The sequence below is a fragment of the Leguminivora glycinivorella genome, chromosome 10 (assembly GCF_023078275.1).
Source record: "Leguminivora glycinivorella isolate SPB_JAAS2020 chromosome 10, LegGlyc_1.1, whole genome shotgun sequence".
In the NCBI taxonomy this organism is placed as follows: Eukaryota; Metazoa; Arthropoda; class Insecta; order Lepidoptera; family Tortricidae; genus Leguminivora; species Leguminivora glycinivorella.
In genome coordinates this window covers 8,581,223-8,601,879 of record NC_062980.1, presented here as the reverse complement: position 1 = coordinate 8,601,879, position 20,657 = coordinate 8,581,223, and the positions used below count along the sequence as shown (strand labels likewise).

The following is a 20,657-nucleotide window of genomic DNA, read 5'->3' as shown; positions in this document are numbered from 1 at the left end:
TAATTACCACTATTGTACCATGTTACCATGTGGCTACTGTGTTAGTAATAGGTTAAATATGAAAGCTACTAACCTCAAAAAGTTGTCTGTTTTTAAATTGCTGATATTCTGGGGAAAAGTAAAAAAACCAAATAACTAATTAAATAAATGGGAATATTTTTTGGAGAAATTAATTTTCACCTAATATTTCAATGATTTGTGCAATTCGTTTTGTCTATGTCTGAACAAAGAATGTATCCTAAAAACCTAATATGCATTATCATATCAGTATGATCACAACATTTTTGTAAAAATTGTAAGTACTTTACCTTGTTCAATAATGACTTGAAAGTTGCAGCCATGAGAACCCAAACAAAGATTATAATTGTTATTCAGACAGTAATCTATCTGATTCTCAGGCGGTACATTGTTCTCTAGCCAGAGATATATCTTTAGAGAGGTTATCTTTATTTATATTTGCTATATGTTGCTCAGTGAAGTAAGTAATTAATTATTTTTTACCACATCATTTAATTTGTTCATTGACTCATTGTTTATTTAGTATGGTAATCAAAGTAGGTATACATTTTATGCATGAATTTAAATTCTGGAATTCGTGCATTTTAAGATTTGTACCTACTTTTCATATAAGTAGGTAAATTTAAATACTGTGGTGTGGCAAGATACCTAAAGTTTATGCTTTTAAATTTACTAACTATTTTAAATAAATGCACCTTTGCAGGTAGGCAATTTCCTTTTGTAAACCTTCCAGGTATTGTTATCGTTTATTAAGGTGGGTACTAAAACTTTTTAAGAGTATTATTTGTATTGCATTTGAAAACAGCCCTTAGGTAGTAGTTTTTACAGTATCATATAATTAACGTTAGTTGCTGCTCACGATATCGAATCTTGCAGTCATACGACTAAGGTACAGTTTACATCAACATTATTTGTCGTCGGCCCTACAAAGAAGTGTAAGCAGGTACGTACTTAGTGCGGGATGGTCGGTCTTTGAAGCGTGGTCAGTGGGCCGCAAGCGGGGCTCGGGTGTCGCATTGTGCGGGCCCACAAGCCGGACAATGCTGCGACACGCACGGCGGCCCAAGGGCGAGCGGCACGTGCCGACTGCCGACGCGACCCGGCCACATCCTTATCTAGCAGCAGGTTTTGAACAATACCTACCTAATGTAATCACAACTTGGAAATACCTACTTGTAATTTCCTTACAGTCAATTAATATATTATATAACCCGTTTTACAATGGTTGTTACATCTTTAAAATAATCATAATGTAAAAAAACTCGCTGTGAAGTGGAGTAAAACGGATGACGATGCTAAAAAACTAGGGTCATTGCTAAGTATCTATTCACTAGGACCATTATCCGCATAGAGCAAATAGCTAGCACTTAACCAAATTAGCGGTCAAGTAGGTAGTATGACGTCTGCCGAGACGTCAACCCGTACCTCCATGCCATAATCGCTGAATTGGCAAACGTTTACGTTGGCGAACGCAGAGAATAAATGCTGAACACGGCACGCTGACCGTGACCGTGCAGGCGTCCCCCGCGCTCCGCTGTGCTGTAAAAAAATCTTATTTACTAACAATTGCTGTTTTAAAACTGCTAAAGAAGCCACAAAGTAGCTCTAGCGACCTTTATAGATTACAATACGCTTTATTAGTGAATAGGAGGTAGTTATCTTTTCTTTCGGCCTAGAAGCGATCCTGCTTCTCGGGGACGGGCAGTGTCGAAATCGGGTCAAGCCGTAATCGCTGCTCGAGCCTGCGGAATGTAGGGCGGGCTAATGTTAGCCGGCGTGCGCGCACCACCGGCCCCTTCTGGATAACTGCGAACCGATCAGAATTTACTGAATCACTGAATCAGCTCTTCAGATCAATTACGTTATTGACACAAATACTTTTATTGCAATTATCAAGAGGGGAAACAAGACAAGCGATCTTGTGTAAAAAAGTTTTCAGTCATCCATTCAATGAATCACCATAGATGTCGCTAATAAACGAAAGAAAATGAGGACTAAACGGTTCAAGTTGAAATGAATTACAAACGACACAAATACACAAGAACAGCTTACAGTAAAATCCGTTATGCTGTCCCGTCAGAGCTGTAGGGCGTGCGGTGCCAACGAGTTCTATCTATTTTTTTGTAAACTAGCTAATAGTGCTTGCTTTGTCTGCGTATTAGTAGGCACGCTTAAGGAGCCAATGCCTTTCATGAGATAATGCCATCCCCTCACCCTTACTATGTCAGTTTTAATTTTTTGAACTTGACGATTTTTCGACCAATGTGCTAGTTCTAATTCCAATGGCATTATTTGTACAGTTAGGCGCAGCATTTACTTCTACATAATACTTTACAAAATATCCAAAGCGCAGCTCGTTTTATTGTCATAACAGTTTGGCGAAGATTTAAATCCGTCAAGTGTGTATGACTGACTAACTAAAGCACCTGTTATTAACTACTTATTTACACAACATAATATCGGTTTCGTACGCAGAATGTGCTTTCGTAGTTGTACCACGATTTACGTTACAACGCACTACGCAATAAACTAGCCGAACAAACGTCATCATCACTTCGCCACACTTCATGAATACTTCCCATTCCCATTAGTTCTGCATTAATGGATTAACCGATACTATTTTGGCAGAAATAGAACCGAACCGAACCCTATTTCATAAAGTATGTTCAGTTCTAAAGAACAAATGGGAAGTAGATACTCCACTTGACCGGTCTATCTCGACAGCGCGGCAAGACAAAGGCACTGACAAATAGTATAGTCATCACCTACCACCTACTGTACATACACACAATGTTCCGGAAAGTTAAAATTTAGATAACTACGCTATGTATTTTTGAAGCTTCTGTTGCACAATAGCAAATAGAGGTGGCTGGACAAATGCTGTTTTATTTCTACATCACAAGCTGTTTGTTCTAAATAGATAATATTTTTTGCATTCATAATGACAACGTAGTTTTGTTTTTTCGTTTCGTTTATGTTTGGCACATTGTAAAAAGAAACATAGGAGCGACATTTTTTGCACGAGACGGAAGATACTTTTGGGCCCAATCCCAAGAGTTACGCAAAAAAGTCATTGCCATTTTAACGAATTTGACGTCGAAAATGAGGTATTGATATATACCTATTATCGTGACTCGGACGCCTGTTTTGGCAGCGATATAGATTTGGACGTCGCAGCCTCACGTTTAGCGTCTAAAATAATTTGTGCTGACATCAAGAAACGTAACTTGTGCGCATGCAAATAGATCGATGACAAGCAGCATTTAGTTACACCTGTTTGAACAAACCTGTTAGGTTGCAGGGGATATTTATGTTATGATTAATAAGTGCATCCATTAGATTAGATGCACATTTATGACGAACCGAAGATGCAGACCTTGGGCCGCACACGCTAGCCGCCCACCTGAGACGACCTTATGCAACGCTCGGTGCACTCATGTTATCACTTTACAAAGACAACGCGCCTATTCCTACTGTAAACCCTTTATACTAAATGTTTTCCGCCACAATTCTGCGGCAAAAGGGTTGAAAGAACATTCAAAACAATAAATATACATTTTGCTAACAATACATCAGGTCGAGAGAGAGAGCTACTCCCACTCACCCATAAACACTTAAACACCAAAGAAACTTGATAATTTTACATACAAGCTATGCGATTCTCTTCAAAACTTGTTTTAATGTTCAGGGTACTCTTAGTAGGAATTCACGATGTTTTTTTTTGTTTTAGAACCCATCGCAATCAGTGGCCGTGAAGGTGGTAACGAAGAAAGGTATTCAGAAGGCATCAGAGATTCTCGTGAAGGAGATCAAAATCCTACGAGAGCTCACAGCACTGCATCACACAAACCTCGTGGCCATGCACGACTGCATGGACAGCCCCGCTTATGTGTATGTCGTCATGGAGGTATGTCGTATAGCCCAGTAATAAAACTTATTCTTTATTGATATTGTAGAGATGATTTTGACTGTACGAGATCTTGCATGCGAGTTTCGTTACCTACAATGCGGCATTTGATCTGTCGGTCGGTTGTATTGGATGTAATGTAACCTCAATAGCCGTAATTCAGCTAAATCGCATGCGAGATCGCGTCTTCTTAAATGAGTCTTAATTCTTCATAAAAACTCGTCAGTCTAAATACTTATTAATTATAATTACGTAGGTACACTTTTAGATCAAGATTGGCGTAAATCTTAGGAAAATAGGAGCTGCATTAACCATCGCAACCGTTAAATGCAGTGACTGCAAACCGTGCAAGTTTAATCAATAGTTTTGCTGTTGCTGATAATGGCAAGGCAGTAAGCGAACTTTAAAACGTTACACTACACGTGAACATTAGCCTACAGATTGTACTGATATAATATATGAAAAACAGGCCTGCATTTTTTGATAGGTGTTGTTGTTCCTTTTCTCTTCAAGTAAAGATTTGTAGCGACTTCCGTGCAGGTGTCCCGTTGATAGTGTTTACACCGTACTGCCAGAGTTTGTAAACTACACCCTGGGAAAGTGACTGTAAACAGAATCTTAAAACTTCCGTTCTGAGTCGAACCGTGGTTGAACCAAATATTACAGTCAGAATATCAGCAACCGCCTGTGCAATATTATTATAGGATTTATAGGTTTAATATGTTTAACTTCTAAAATTGGCTCGCTCAAAATCGATTTTGTAAGTGAACCGAGTAACTAAACTACAGAGCGTTTACAGATTGCCTAAGTAGAGTAAGTAGGTAATATGTAGTACTGTAATAGCTTAGTCTAAGTATCAGTGTGTTGCAATGTCTGTAGATGCAATGCGGACGTACAATAGAAACGTACAGATACTAAATTACCGTGCTACCCATAAATCAGCGGTGCAAAGTTAGGCGAGGATCGGTGATTGTACAAATGTACATAACCCTGCAGAACATTGATTTATTGCGGCCAGGCGCGCTGTAACAACACTAACATCATGCATAACGCACCCGTAAATTTAAAATCAGCACAGATATCAGTAAGAAACTAAGTATGCTCTCTAATTATATCTCTATACTTCGACCCTGCACGTTCCTGTCTAGTGGCCATTAAATCAGGACTGTTGTGAGTAACTGCCACTATTATCGTGTATCATTTACTGTTATTGTTTACACTTGAATTAATACAAACACTGCCCCAGTTCTCCAAATGAACTATGTCATTTTATTATCTAATTAATTAATTTTGAACCTAATTGACCATTTGGGAAATGGGTAGCGCTAAATTACATAAATTAACAATTTGAGCATAGTCATTATTATATTATGATTAATCGTCAGTGTGACAATTACCAGGAAACTGTGGTTATACGTAGTATGGATGGATGTATGTACTATACGTCCGTGACCTGATGGCCTTGCCCTTAATCCATCCTCGATAACAGTAAATAGACAGAGCTGGGCACCGTTAATCAAATAGTTAACTTCGATAATCGCTAATCCGTTACTATAAAAGTTAACTTCGTTAATCGTTAAAGCGATACATTTCAACAAATTTAACGGAAGTTAAAGTTAATCGATAATCCGTTAATCGCTATAAAAAAACTCTACTCAACTACATATTTAGTATTTGCGTAAGTTTATATGTTACTATAAAAGCCCGAAGTTCGCCAAAATATTTTGAAACATCCCAGCTGCCAATTGGTAAAAGCAAAATGTTAATCAATATTTTTCTCTTTGGACTTATATCGACGTTGGTTCGGTAAATTCTAGGTTTTATATGTTTTATTGGGTCAATCATGCGGTCGTAGTGATGGTGCGTAGGTTCCTCGGATTGAGACACCTCTAATCGAAGTTGTGATCCACGGTAACTTGGTAGATAGCGCGGCCCGCCGAACTCTGCACTTTGGCTTGATACGTTGGTTGCGCGATTTGTGTGTCATGCCTGATGATTTACATTCTATTTCGCAGTTAGTGATGGGTGCAGTAGGACGAATAAACTTTAGCAGGTCTCGAACAAGTGATCCAAAGGCACCAATTTGTCTGTAGACTGTGAATTTACGTGAAAATCCTAGGTTTCGCCTTACTCCGGGCTTTTACAGTAGCGGTCAGAGCAAGTTTTACTCGGCGCGTGCGGAACTGGATTAACGATTAACGGACTCGAAGAAATTTAACGGAAGTTAACGAATCCGTTAACATTTTTTAAAGTTAACTTAAAAGTTAATTCGTTAACCAAAATGTTAACTTCGTTAATTAACGATTAACGGATTAACGAGTTAATGCCCAGCTATGAACGTTGTCTACTTCATAATGTATACCATTATTCATTTAACCTTATAAATATTCGAATAGCCTATACTATTTTAATCTTTGATTTGAATTGGAATGGTCGCTTTTATTAGGCATCACAATATTCACAATTTTGAATAATGCTATGTATATCAAGGTAAAGTTTTACCTAACGATAAGAGAACATACGGCTCTTATCTCATTGACGGAACTACATATTGCAGATATACGACGATATCACACGCGTAAATGTATTCGTCGCGAATCTAGTCATACAACGTGGCCTAATAACCTCTTTTATCATTTATTACTCCAAAACTTTCTGCTCCTATTATGAATTTACAGCTTTTGATCATCTTTATTATGGCAACAAATTACAATACATATAATATGTATATAGCAACAATGATTGTATTGAATCTTGTTACCTACTAGCTGTTTCAGTACTTTCAGTGTTTAGTTTAGTGCAATATGGTCCAAGTTAAAACTTTACTTTTTGGTTTATTGTTTTTAATTGTTTTGTTGGTAACTTAGATTTTACTCCTGTAAGATATTACTTGCAAGGTGCAGATCTAACAATAATAATAAATATAGCTCATAACAGTTACTATCAGCTTTTCCGAGGCTTTTCCTATTGACACTTGACAATGTAGGCCTCGGTGATGACCGCTGATTGTCCTAGAAGCAAAATATTTCATTTATGTTATTGTTTATGAAACATAGAGCATTCATGAGGACTAAGCCGAGATGCCAATGTGCCGTAGACGTTAACGAAACTTTATCTCGCTCTATTATTTCATAATTATTGGCGTCTATCAGAGTGCCATTGCCATTAGCGTTTCGGTCGTTTCGCTAACGCGCAAAAGATTGGCATTTTACTAGCCACCCTGATCCTAATGTCAAAGGTGTCGCATATACCTACAAGCGATAGCTTTAGGGGAGGGGCAACGTAAACCTAGATTAGGCAATCAGTCATTGCACCTTTTAATCGCTATCGCCAATCTCAAGTTAATTTTGAAATTATTTATAAATTAAATAATGCTATTGTCTATATTTTGCACGAATCCTATATCGGTGGAGCAATAGGTCGCGTCGCGGTGTCTGGTGCGCACCGCGACTCCACGTGGCTATAATAATAATTATCTGCATGCGCAACTACTAATACTAAGTAATAATACATATACGAGTATGTATAATATTTATGCTAGGTAATTGCGCAACCACACCTATACAGGCTGCGACGAAATTAAAGTATTGCGTCAATTTCTCTTACGTTCAAAACAAAAACAAGTCATTGTTTATTTGCTTTCCAATATATACAAAACAACCGCTTCCTTTTCCGATAATCAGCCCTATCTTCTGACCTACGTGTTTTCAATATTACTCTCTATCAATTATCTATTTACCTGTTTAGGCCTAAACATTCTTGGCGACTATAAAGATCATGCATTGTTAAACATTATAATTATGTAGATTGCAGACGGCTTCCTTAAAACAGCTTTGCTTTCCGGTTGCTCACGAACAAACCTCAGTTATATTTGGCTTTACCCGCCGTGGTCGAATTAAATTATTTTTATTTGCCATTTGCTCAGGACTGACGAGGTAGCACAACAACGAATTACATTATATTAATAGCTCTTATCAAGGGCAAGCACACGAAGCCAAATTGTACGACTGGTGCTAATGCCGTTTTAGTTTTAGAAGTACGTAATAATTATAATGAGAAGGTTTAGTTTTTGTGCCGCGATGAGAAGAGGCAGGCCGCGGGCCGGTGCCTCGCAAGTCGCAATAGGTACAGCGCACAAAGCCAACAAAGTTCATTGGCACGAGTTGTTTCGGCCGAGGCACGCGGGCAGTCACCATGGCTTCTGTCGACCATGACTTTTTTTTGTTAATGCTGTCAGTTTCCTCATGACTGTGTAGCTGGTCTGATCTCGTGTAAATTGTTTTTAATTGAGCCCAACTTCAGTACCTACAGCGTAGTTTTTGCGCTCTACATCAAAATATTCATGGAAGATTTGTACAAAAATTATTAAATAAAGTGTGTTGGACTGAAGCCCACGCGTTTCTATTTATGTTTACATTTAAACCGCAAAAATCGATGACAAAGCTCTGCGATTGTCAGCCAATGATGAGGCGTGGTCGGATGATGCAAGCCCGAGCGCGACTGTCTCAGTCTCACGGTTTGGTTGCGAGCACGTGTGCGCTGCCAATTACTGCGCTCAACTTTGACATTATATCCCTCTGATCAACGGAACGTAGGTACCACTCTAAGGCAGATTCAATGTCAGAGGATAATTTTATACTGAAACCAATGACAGTTAGTTTAGGTCCTTACTTAATTGTTAATGAAAAATCTTAGTCTCAAATCATAGTAAAATCATTTCAAAGTAATAACTAAACATACATTTTAATATGAATATAACGAAAAAAAATTGGGCTGTTTAAAATGTAAAATAACAGTCAAAAAGCCCTCAACACATGTTTAAGAACCAAACTGATAAAACTTGGATATTACCGGTACTACCGGTAGTAATTCATGCGTGATAAGGTTGGTATATATGTATACTACATTTCCAACACCCACATGTTAACAAACAGTGTAATATGTTGGTAATGCAATGATTCGGCCTGTAGCCCGGCACCATCGCCGCACCATAGCATACAGCAGTCAGGTAGTGACCTCGTGGTCGTATTAATATACAGCGCGCTGCCGATGCCGACTCGAGCGGTACATCTCGCACGTGGCCGGGCCTTGGGGTCGCATTAGGGCTTCATATATTATACATTTTGAGGCATCTGCTCCGATGTTGTATGTCGTAGATATTTGAATATAAAATTCCTTCGTATCATAATTCATAACCATAGCACCATACTCTCTTAATGATCCAAAAATAATTCAACAAAATGTAAACTCGTCTAGTAACTATTTATCTATGTTAACCCTGAGATTAGTAACGATTGCGCTTAGTGGTAGATTACACACTCATAGTGGATCACAGCTCCCCTGCATGAGGCCCCGCTAACTAAAGGTGGTTAACAAAAGCAAATGCAAAGGACGGACACTTGAAAAAAGTACAACTTCCAAATACTAGAATAGAATTTAAATGGCCGACGATGAATATCTTGCAACAGCATATGCTAGAGTTGCATTGAGGTGGCTTTCCGCGTAGGCACAAAGCATAGCATTCACATTATCACATTTCCACTCTTTCATTCCGTTCCATGATTATGTAAATTTGAAACGGTGCAGTACCTACTTATGCATGTAACAGTAGCGTGTCGGCTATCAGAATATTTGATCTCACTTTTCTTTTAATGAAGTGCGTTAAGTATATCTACTTGCATTACTCGTACTTTAATGTAACTAAGTAATATGTATTCGGGAACTTCTTATATATACAAACTAGCTTTTGCCCGCGGCTTCCCTCGCATTAGAAAGAGGCAAAAAGTAGCCTATGTCACTCTCCATCCCTTCAACTGTCTCCACCTAAAAAATCACGTCGATTCGTCGCTCCGAGTTGCCGTGGAAGACGGACAAACAAACAGACACACACACTTTCCCATTTATAATATTAGTATGGATTATTAGGTGTTAGTTTCAATAACTAGGCATTCACTTATTGGTGCTGTGTGGGTACTGTTTGTGCTGTGTGTCGAGACTAAGAACTGAAACATTGAATTATTGTATATATGTAAATTGACATCATTTTGATGTATTTATATTTACATACATGTATACCGATGTTCCAATACCAGCGTATAGAATAGTGGACCTATCGTATATTAGAACAGTACTTTACGTGCGGTGCCAAGAAATATACATCATTCATATACGAAAATCTTATAGAAGTACGGTATTATGTCGTATCTCATGATAGTCATGATATTGCACTGGCCGGTAAACAAATGGTTACAAGATTGCATCAAGTTTCTCTACACCAGGCTTGATAGCGCGGCTAGTGGAAAGTGTTGCAGGTACATGCCCACCGGAAACCGCGGCTTTCTACCCATCTAATCCAACCAATGATCTCATCATTTCGAATTACTAGCTCGTGCGTGAACTTGTCCATTTACTTTGTTTTCTCTAATAACGTTACGTTTGAATTTGAATGTATCGAATGTATAATCTACTCGATTTATTATCGTTTAGCAATGTCAATGTACCTGATGATAGCTCGTCTAAAGTTAGAAATGTATATTCAGGTCTCTCTAAATCACGAAGGCTCTATCTATAAATCACATTCCCAGGGCAACAAACATGGAAGCGCTAAATGCTACCCGGAACACTTCGTCTCGACTTGAAAGGACTAAATCACATCGTCTAAGAAACTAATTGAATTCAAGTTACAACTCGATTACTGTATTTTCTTTGTTTACTGCCTATAAAAACTTGCTGTTAGAGACTTGACGCTATCTGCCCTAGTGCTACTAACAGTATCTACTAGTTCACATTATTAATTATTGAGTCAGTACATTCTGCTTCTGCAATTCTGTTACCGTATCGATATCGATCAGAATGTAATAATGTATTTGCTGAATTGCTATATATGATACAATTGCTACAAACGCATTCACTGTATGTATAAATGACACACATTTGGGATTATTAACCCCAGGGGGTTTTTCATGTGCTACATTATGAATAGACTGTATAGTGTGTGAATGCTAATAAAGAATAGAATAAGAATATTTCATAGTATTTAAATATGGTTTTAACGTTATGGTTTTAAAGTTCAAGGCAGCGTGTTTTGTTCATAAGTTTAAGACTGGTACCGATTATTCGCAACCCTGTGCGATCTGTGCCCAAATGTAACTGGCCAGCATGGTCATCTATCTTTATGTAGCGTAGCGTTCCAAAACCGGCACGTACATTGTACGTACGAAACGAGAGCAGTGCACTTGAGCACACGTGTCGTTGATCAAAAGGCGGTGGACGCGTATGTACACTGAACTATACTGTATGCAGTGATGTGCATTGAAATTGCGCAGTTTTTAGTACACGGGGCGGAGACCTGTGCTCGTGTCAACGACCCGCCGTTTATATTCAACGTTAAATGAAAAGACTCATGAGATAAGAAAGAAACACTGACAATGGAAGTCGCCTGTAGCGTTTGTTGTGAAATGGAGGTTATCGTGCAGAACCGGGTAACGGCATCTCGTGGGTTAGTGCTTGTAGGTCAGGTGAGCGCTGAGGTGCATATCCACCCGTGGGCCCGCCGCTGGCACCGTACACCCTACTCTGACAGCCATAGCTTTTGTTCTACTTTACTTGTTTTCATCAATCGTGACAGCTTTCATTCATTCAACGAATGTAGGTATTAGTACGATTTGGGAATAACATGTTTGTTTATTTTATTACCTTTTCGTGTCGTAGTAGACCAGAGCAAAAACAAATGCGCATTAAACGCACTTTATGTCAAACATGTTTACAATTATTGTGAGAATAGTTGAGTCATAATCATAACATAAGAGATATAACTTTTGTGACTACAGTATACTAGATTTAACATGATAATAATACATCTACATTTATGAGACTTAAGGCGTATGTATATGATAATGTCCAATTGTCCACTCTCAAACTATCGTCTAGTTTAAGTAATGCACAAGCATTCTAGTGTGCAGTTAGGGATCCTTATTTTGTTGACGTTGTGATAAAGTCGAAATTCATATATTGTTCTAGCGTTATTTTGTTTCATTTAGCTCTACCGACTGTGCGAACATTATCAGGATGCAATCATAAGTCCGATTAGTCCGTCCGTCCGTTCGTCGTATTTGGAAAAAATAAAACAAAGGTGCCGAGCTGAGTATAGGTGGTATTAGGCTGGTAGGTAACTAACCTAACCACAAAATTAAAATTTTGAAAAACCCCAACCGCGACATATTTAGTAGACCGACCATTCCCGACTAACTCAGCTTTCAGACAAAAAAAAACTAAATCTAAATCCGTTCATCCGTTCGGGAGCTACGATGCCACAGACAGACACACACACAGACAGACAGACAGACAGACAGACACGTCAAAATTATAACACCCCGTCGTTTTTGCGTCGGGGGTTAAAAACTAAAATACATTAGTATGTCATATATTGTAAAACACATTTTGTCATAACATAATACATACAAGTACAATGAGACAATAATATCTTTATTTACATAAAAAACGTATTCCTAACAACACTTAAATCTATAAGCACCCTTATTATTTCGTGAATAAATAATGCTCTACAACGTTCAGATCGAAACCGTTCATATTAAATAACAAACTGTTCAAATTTAATACGCTATAGGACATAGCAGTCGGTCGTCACAAAACCGAAAGTTTATGTCAAATGCCACACGTTTCGTCACAAATTTAAGTAAGGCTTTAAAGTATAAATATAATGCAAATGCCTGTGTCAACATAAATCGACTCAGACGGGTGACTTGTTATCCTGCAGCGGAACTTCCTCGGGCGCCGTTCCATTTCCAGTTGCCACTCTCTCGTTCGCTGGCCTCGGAGACGAGCTAAACCGTTTCTTGATTGAACTCCAGTTCTTCTTTATAGTTACTCCTGCTACCACAACAACCATGGCAGCTACAATAATGCCAATGATGCTTTTGTCCACTCCTCCGGTTTTCGTGTCAGATGTATTCGCTCCAATCTTTACATTGGCGTCAGCTGCAGTAGCATCTTGATGAGTATCACTTACAGGTTTGTCGGAGGACACAGTCTCGCCCTCTGATGGTATGTTCTCAGCAGCTACGCGCAAGGAAAAGTTATTAACAGACGATGCGATTTCGCTATTTGCTTTATCATTGGATGACACTTCCGCTGGAGTTTCCTCAGTAACAGACTCGGTATCAGTGTCGTTGGTTTCCTGGGGTATTTCGGGATCTATTAGAGTTCCAGGTAACTTAGCTTCCGCTTCCAATAGCAATTCGTCCTCGTCTTTTATAGGTTTATATGTGTCACACTCATACATGTCCGTTCCGCACGAACTGGTGCATATGGTTACTAAGGAGTTTTTTAGCTTATTGCAAATATCTTCCTTCAGTTCTACAGTACTGGTGGCCAGGGTCAATTTACGAAGAGATTCGAAGTTAGAAAAGGTGTCAGCGTCAAGCACCTGAAAAATAAAATGGAAAGAATCTTAGTCAATTTTCTTTTATTATATTATAATGTCGTTGTCGTCTTCATTCTCCGTCAGCTGTAAATTTGATTTGCACGTTTGGTAACTTTGGTAATTCAATAACGTAATTAGATTAATTATATACAATTTTATAGAGTGAAATTCTTCGTGGGAGAGTATACTCGTTTCTGTCTTCACTCTCCTAATAAACGCCGCCGGGGCAATTAAATAAATGAATTAAGTTCTGCTAGGTATTGTCAATGCACTCCGAAAGCTATTTAAAGCTAATATTGAGATTTACGAACTTGTAAATTTTGTAATAAAATACAGAATAAAAATAAACCGTTAAATTTTACCGTTCTCATGTCGTTGCCACCCAAATCCAGCTCCTCTAACTTGTTTTGCAGCAAACTGTTCCTGAGGTCACTTGGGTATTCTATCAAACGATTGTTTGCTAATTTCAGAACCGTTAAATTGGGGAGCTCGCTTATTGACTGAAAACAGATGAAAATCGAATCAATAAAGAAATTTCAATCGCCATACTTGTGATTTTAATACCTTTATAATATTATTTATAGATAGTATAGATACTCACTCCAGATTTAAGTTCCATGATTGAGTTGTTATCTGCATCAAGTACTTTTAAATTCTTCAACGAGGATATACTTTTAGGGATTTCAGTTAATTTATTATTGCGTAGTTTTAACACGGTAGTCTTTTCGTCGATAGGAGAAGGGAATTCAGTTAGGTCAAATCCAGCACAATCCACTGTGAAGGCGTCTGCTTCTGTCATGCACGAGCAGCGTTCTGGGCAAGGTATGTCATTCCCCGGGGTGCTGCTTGCTTCCTCGACTAATGCATTAGTAGGTTGTATTGCTTCAAGGACGGGACTACTGTCGGTGGTAGTGTAAACGGTGCCATCGCCGCTGCCCTCCACCACGTCGTCTCCCTCAACATGATTCTCTGGTGGGAACTGGTTGTCATTCTCTAAAGGATTTGGTAATTCATCCTCATTTTGAGCAACTACAGCGCCGAACCTGAAACGTAAGAAAATAACTGTGAACATGTGACTTTGTTAAACGTACTTTTATCGGACTTAGCGGCGGTGAAATTGTTTTGACTGATAAAAATCGCGATAACTACAAGGGCGTAACTAGAACAGTGACTCTGAACAGTCTGAACATCTCGAAGATCTTAAACTATTATAAATTACGTTGATGTGTTTAGTAAACCATCTTTGAACTTTGAACCTATTTCGCATTAAGTACTTGATTTTTAAGTTACTTACTACTTTGCTTTCGAAACAATAATGAAAGAACTTATTAAATGAAATAAATGAATATACCTTCGTCGCTTAATAATCAATTGATAACAACGTGTAAGGGATAAGATAACTCTGACGTTTACATACCTAGATCATAGCATTATGCAGCTTTAATGATTACCTACTGACATACCTGTGTATATAGTAGCCGCAAGCCAAACTGAGGACCATTAGGACCAGGGCCATTTGACTAATATCGGAGTGGGTCCTGCCACTCCTGCCACAGTCAGGCAATAGTAAAGAAAAATGTTATGCGAGCCCGGTGTTACATGATGTATTAGTTAGGAGACTGCATGCTGTCATTAAACCCAAGGCAGAAATCATGTTTGTAACATAACGTCTTTATAGTTGTTACCAACTGGAGCTGCACACTGCACTGCAGTCACGGTAGCCTGTAGAATTGGATGCCTAACTCTACAGGCTACCGTGACTTTTTTCAAGAGTTCGGCACCAGGCCATATGCTTGTTTGTAACCGGGGTTTGTAACCTGGTCATAAGTAGGCACATTGTGAGAAATATTGATAATCTTGAATGTAGGTATTAGGTCTATTGCTTTTTTTTGTTTCATAACAGATAAAGAAAACTAACAATACCAAATGGCACTATAATTCTTATGTAAAGAATATAAACGAGTTACTCAACTTCAAACTCAAATAAATCCAACCGTCAGATCAAAAGCAATTTAATAATTAGGAAAAGTTAATACCTAGAGTAGATATTTCCTAGGAAAGTCATTTGTATTCTTTACTAAAGGTAGGCTTTACTTCATTAGCCGTTAGTTTTTCTCACACTGACCGACTAGGCATCAAAAATTCGTCAGTAAACATTACAGTTGTCAAATATGTACTGTTGTAATAAACAAAATCCATATTTTTAATTAGTCAACTTAACCATACTAAACCATTAGGTGTAACAATAACTATCGGATCGACATGCGCAAAAAGAAATAAGTAGTTAAATACTTACGAAACAAGAACAACGAGCAAAAGGTGAATACATTTCGGTTTCATGGTCACTTGAACAATCACTTAGAGGCGTCGGCTGAATTTTGATTTTTGTCACCACCAGTACTGTACCTCCGGGAACAGCGCATAACTCACTGACACTTATAACTGTTATCACTCTGATAAGAGCACCACTGCCATCGCGGGGCTTATCGCGAATCAAGTGTGATAACGTCGCGCCTGCGTAAACAGAAATACTAAACACCGAAAACTAAGACTATCAATTTTCAATAACGCGACCGTTTTTCCCGTATTAAGTCGGTCACGTCCTTCGCATAAACGGCTGACTCCTGATACGCAGGTACCGGCTCAGAACATTAGTTTCAGGCTCGAGAATTGCGACTGTACTTTCCTTATCCTGATTTTCTTCTCACGCGCACACCGGCTCGTTGTAGTTTACGCCGTTCTATTTATGTATGTTTATCACCTACGCTACGCGCAAGAAATTACGAGAAGTATAACAAAGCGAATCTGCAGCGGAACTGATAACAATTGTGAATCAGAAATTGGTCACAATTATCGCGAACATTTATCTTCACACGAGTTTTCGAAAACACTTAAGTACACCACACCATGTACAATGTCCGAATGCCACGCATAGAATCATCACACTTTGCTTATTTAGTTAGCAAGTTTATGCGCGTAATGACTTTCGAGTTATTTGTAAATTAAGTATTATTATTCTAGTCTCATCGTTGTAATGGATCATAAAATTGACCACATTTTATTACATCAAGAACTGATTGTACCTTGTACCTAAACCATGAGTTATGCACAGCTCGCGGTTTGAAGAGTTTAATATTTCAATTCAACCGAAACGGGCAGAAATGCGATCCATAGTATTGTGTATCACAGATATATGTTCCTAGCCTTACCTTAGCCGACACTTCAGGACTACCTTTGATTTGTTTATCTCTCAGATCTAAAATACGTTGTTCTTTGCAGTATTGCAATGGCGGCGACCTGGCAGATTACCTGCAGGCCAACCGGCTGCTGAGCGAGGGCACCATCCGGCTGTTCCTGCGGCAGCTGGCCGAGGCCATGCGCGCCATCCACGCCAAGGGCATCGTGCACCGCGATCTCAAACCTCAGAACATACTCCTCACACACAACGTTGCGCCGCCCCGCACGCCTCATCCCTCCGAAATTACTCTTAAGATTGGTAAGTATTCTAGAGCACTACCACAGTAACCCTAGTTGTTTCGTAACACCCTCGATGCCGTGCGCTATCATAGCCAAGAGTATATCACCTGAAGCCAAAGATGACAAAGAGTATCCTATCCGATATATTATCGATCCTTGGCTGACATACCAATTCAATCAAATTAAAGACAATCTATTCTATTAAGCTAATAAAGTAAGGACGGACCGATATATACTGCGTCATAATGGTATGCAATAAATTAGTCAATCCAGTGACAATGACACCTTTAATTATTAATGAGTTGACGCCGGTTAAACATTATTTAAAACTTAATTAGTTTGTGAAACTGTATAATTGTCAAATATCTTCAATTGTCTATGCCCTAAACATTAGAGGTACCAACTATTAAGAACATGTATTCATAAGAAATAAAGAACCACTATCAAAATTAACAGCCTAATTAACAAAAAGCTGAAAGTACTGGCCAAATAAACCTAATTACTAAGAACCTAAGCTACATGGGCACTTATCTTGTCACTAAATGTTTCGTAACTTATGTAAATACAACCCATTTTAGAAGTACTTTGAAATAACTTGTCATGATAATTCTTGCAGGTTTTAAAATTAGATACGTGTTAAGAATTTTAACACTAAACTCACTTTTTGTAACAAAAAATTAAATACAAGTTCAATAATGATGAACAGAGCAGGTAATACATATAAGAATATGACACATTTGCACTTGCAAGACACCATTAATTAGCTAGTTCAAATATAACTACATACATACTACATTCTTGCCAACTACCAGGAGAGCGGCGTACATTTGGTTGCTACTTGATATCATAGTCCAATAAAATTGATAAAACAATATCCGTTATTCGCTCTGCATTTCATGCGAAACGACCTTGTATAATCCGCAAACGTTCCAAAGACCTTTTAAACGTTATTTTACAAAGTTTATCAATATTCAGTTTATATAATTAAAAGCGATCTGTCACGATACTTGAGATATGTTATCTACTGAACGTTACTTAATCAGTGTAGTACCTATAGTCAGCCGTCACGTGTTTTTTTTTTATAATTGCCAATCTCTTTCAACGCCTTTCACTGTCAAATAATTCTAGACTTAGCCTTAGGTCAACTATTATAGATTGTAGTCTTATCTCAATACGATCTCCGTTCACAAATCAAATTTTTTTACAGCCGACTTCGGGTTCGCGAGATTCTTAGAAGAAGGCAACATGGCGGTCACGCTCTGCGGGTCACCGATGTACATGGTAATTTAAATACTGTACTATCTCCTTCGTCATGGATTTTAAATATCATTTTGAGGTTTACTAGTTTCCTTGCGATGAAAAAAAATATTGTAAGAAAAGTTTAATAACACAATTACGATAGAACTCAAGAATCTATGTTAAGACTGTTAAGTCTAATACGCATTGGGCTAGCGTGAGAAAAAAAGATTAAACACAATAAGAGGAGGCATTTGGAGGCCAACGGGAAGTACATATAAAATCACTCAAAAGAACTCAATTATTCACCACCGTGTAGTTTTAAAGAAAACAGATTTGATAATTTCGAGAGTTTTGCGATGTCATAGAATGTGTTAATAATGTAAAATCAATACACAGGCTCCAGAAGTGATAATGTCACTGAAATACGACGCTAAAGCGGACCTGTGGAGCCTGGGCACCATCGTGTACCAGTGCCTCACGGGCAAGGCGCCCTTCCAGGCCACTACGCCGCACGAACTCAAGGCCTTCTACGAGAACAGCATCGACCTGCAACCCAAGTAATACCGCATTTCAATCTACTTTAAAAGACCAGAAATAATTTATTTTAGTTTTCTATAATGTGCCTTCTGATTCTTTTTGCTCTACAATTTTATTTTGGGATACATACAATACTCTAAGAAGCTAAAAAAAAATAGGGGAATTAATGCTCTTGGACCTTTTGTCATAAGATATAGGGTATATATTTTTATTGCTGAAGGTGATTTAGTTCTAGGCAATTGAACCACAAAAACGACGTAGGATCCTGAGTAATAGCTAAAGCTTTTTGTAAACTTTTTTAACAATATCGACCCGTAGTCAGCAAGGTCAAGCCCGAATCGTATGAATATAAATTGATACCTACCTATGCTATGTTGATGAAAAAGCCGAGGTTGCTGAAATGTACTATGAAATTTATTTTGAAAAAATCTACATAACATTATTCTTTTTCTAAATGCACATTTTCGGTTACTTCGGGAGTTAAGGATCAAATCAAGCTGAAATCAGTCGTATTGACAGCCGTGGTAGGAACAATATTGACAGGATATCGTTTACAGAATGCCCGCGGGAACTAGTCCAGAGCTGTGCAACCTGCTGATTGGGCTGCTGCGCCGGAGCCCGCGCGAGCGCATGCCGTTCGAAGCCTTCTTCAACCACCCCTTCCACCAACGACCGAGAACCACCTCCTATACGAGTAAGCATTTCAAGCTATATTTAATCTGCATTTGACAGTTTGAATTTTAGAACTTGTATAAAGGAGGACACTTGTAAGACTGGTTTTTAAAAACGAAGAGGGGGACTGATTTCAATCTTAAAGTATCGAAGAGATTATTTCTCATTAGTTGGAATATTACTGATGTCACCACCGCCGTCGATGCATCGCATTCGTAGCTCAGTAAACGATATCGGCTTTACTCCGCCGAACAAATCGCATATGAGGAAACCGTACATAAAGCCGATGACTAATCCCCGCTCTATTGTTTTATTGGTATGCCTTCGAAATTTGTCGCACACATTCGTGTGGCACGTCCATTCATGCGACAACTAGCTGCTTATAAATATTTATTTTGCCTAGTTATTATATTATATCCAACCATCTTCATCTATTTCTCTGTAATGTTTTTATCGTCGCTTGATATGGTTAATAGCATCTTCTAAATCAAGTATAAAAGATATGCAATTAAATAATTATCAAGATTGTATAACTAGCGGATATGCGAGCCTAAATCGGTCGGCTAATTGATCGGCTATATCACGAAACATTTCTAAACCAACTTGTTATAGCATTAGCGGTAGAGTGACGTGCTGAATGTTGTTCAGGTTTGGATTCGGACCTGCCTGACATTATGGAGAGCGAGTTTGAGGCCCCAGCTGGGGGCGAGGGCCTAGAGGAGTCGATGGACAGCCAGGGTATTTGTCTGCCAATACACTCGGACTTCTAATACCAGAGACTAAAATTCATCTGTTATAATTTTGTATAAATATATAATTTAGCTTTGATTCTCATTACAAATATGTGTATCTGCGATGTTTATATAGTAAATAGTTTTTAAACACTTAGCTTGTTGCTCGTGAAAGTTATCAAATTAGTCCTATAAGCATCACATCAAGTTGATGCTGCCTCGTAGATCATGAATAGGAACTCCTAAAGTATTAATATATATCGTGTTTGGAGTTACAATAGTTTCTAATAGAAATTTACAAATTTATTAATACTTTTAAACCCTTTTTGAAGCAATAACTAGCCTCTGGGATTAAAACTCTGGCGTGAATTAGTTTTGGCCTGTATGCACGGGGTGCGGGTTTGACGTGTTTGTGAGCGATCGATCCTATCTTATCTCTGCCGCGTCATTGTACTTATACATATCACTGATGATATCATACTATTACTATACCATCACAAAAATTTCATTATGTTATGTTTCTAGAACTCAGCTTTGTTTTGGAGGGTAAATGACTTCCATATCATTAACAATAGCAAACAAAAAGGATAGTTAAAACTGTCACTAATAATGTGTCAAGTTAAGCGATCTCGTG

The 20,657-nt window shown here is 38.3% G+C and overlaps 2 protein-coding genes across 3 annotated transcripts in view; one reads left to right on the top strand and one right to left on the bottom strand.

Annotated features, from left to right (window-relative positions):
• The window catches only part of LOC125230039 (serine/threonine-protein kinase unc-51), a 38,687-nt gene that overhangs the window by 1,807 nt on the left and 16,223 nt on the right, over nt 1-20,657 (top strand). For both annotated transcript variants that reach the window (XM_048135018.1, XM_048135017.1), the window contains exons 2-6: nt 3,749-3,925; nt 16,647-16,863; nt 18,052-18,125; nt 18,480-18,640; nt 19,178-19,314. In XM_048135018.1, the coding sequence (XP_047990975.1) occupies nt 3,749-3,925; nt 16,647-16,863; nt 18,052-18,125; nt 18,480-18,640; nt 19,178-19,314 (766 nt within the window). The remainder of the gene's footprint in view (nt 1-3,748; nt 3,926-16,646; nt 16,864-18,051; nt 18,126-18,479; nt 18,641-19,177; nt 19,315-20,657) is intronic.
• On the bottom strand, nt 12,389-16,052 carry LOC125230041. Its single transcript, XM_048135022.1, has 4 exons — nt 15,664-16,052; nt 13,969-14,410; nt 13,730-13,867; nt 12,389-13,370 (listed from the first exon to the last, which is right to left on the bottom strand). The coding sequence occupies exons 1-4, from the start codon at nt 15,705-15,707 to the stop codon at nt 12,675-12,677; spliced, it is 1,320 nt and encodes a 439-aa protein (XP_047990979.1). The 5' UTR covers nt 15,708-16,052; the 3' UTR covers nt 12,389-12,674.

Coding starts and splice junctions, on each gene's coding strand:
- LOC125230041 (XM_048135022.1), bottom strand. CDS start 15,707: ATGAAACCGAAATGTATTCACCTTTTGCTCGTTGTTCTTGTTTC. Junction 14,411..15,663: donor TTGCTCGTTGTTCTTGTTTC/GTAAGTATTTAA, acceptor CTTACGTTTCAG/GTTCGGCGCTGTAGTTGCTC. Junction 13,868..13,968: donor TCATGGAACTTAAATCTGGA/GTGAGTATCTAT, acceptor ATCTGTTTTCAG/TCAATAAGCGAGCTCCCCAA.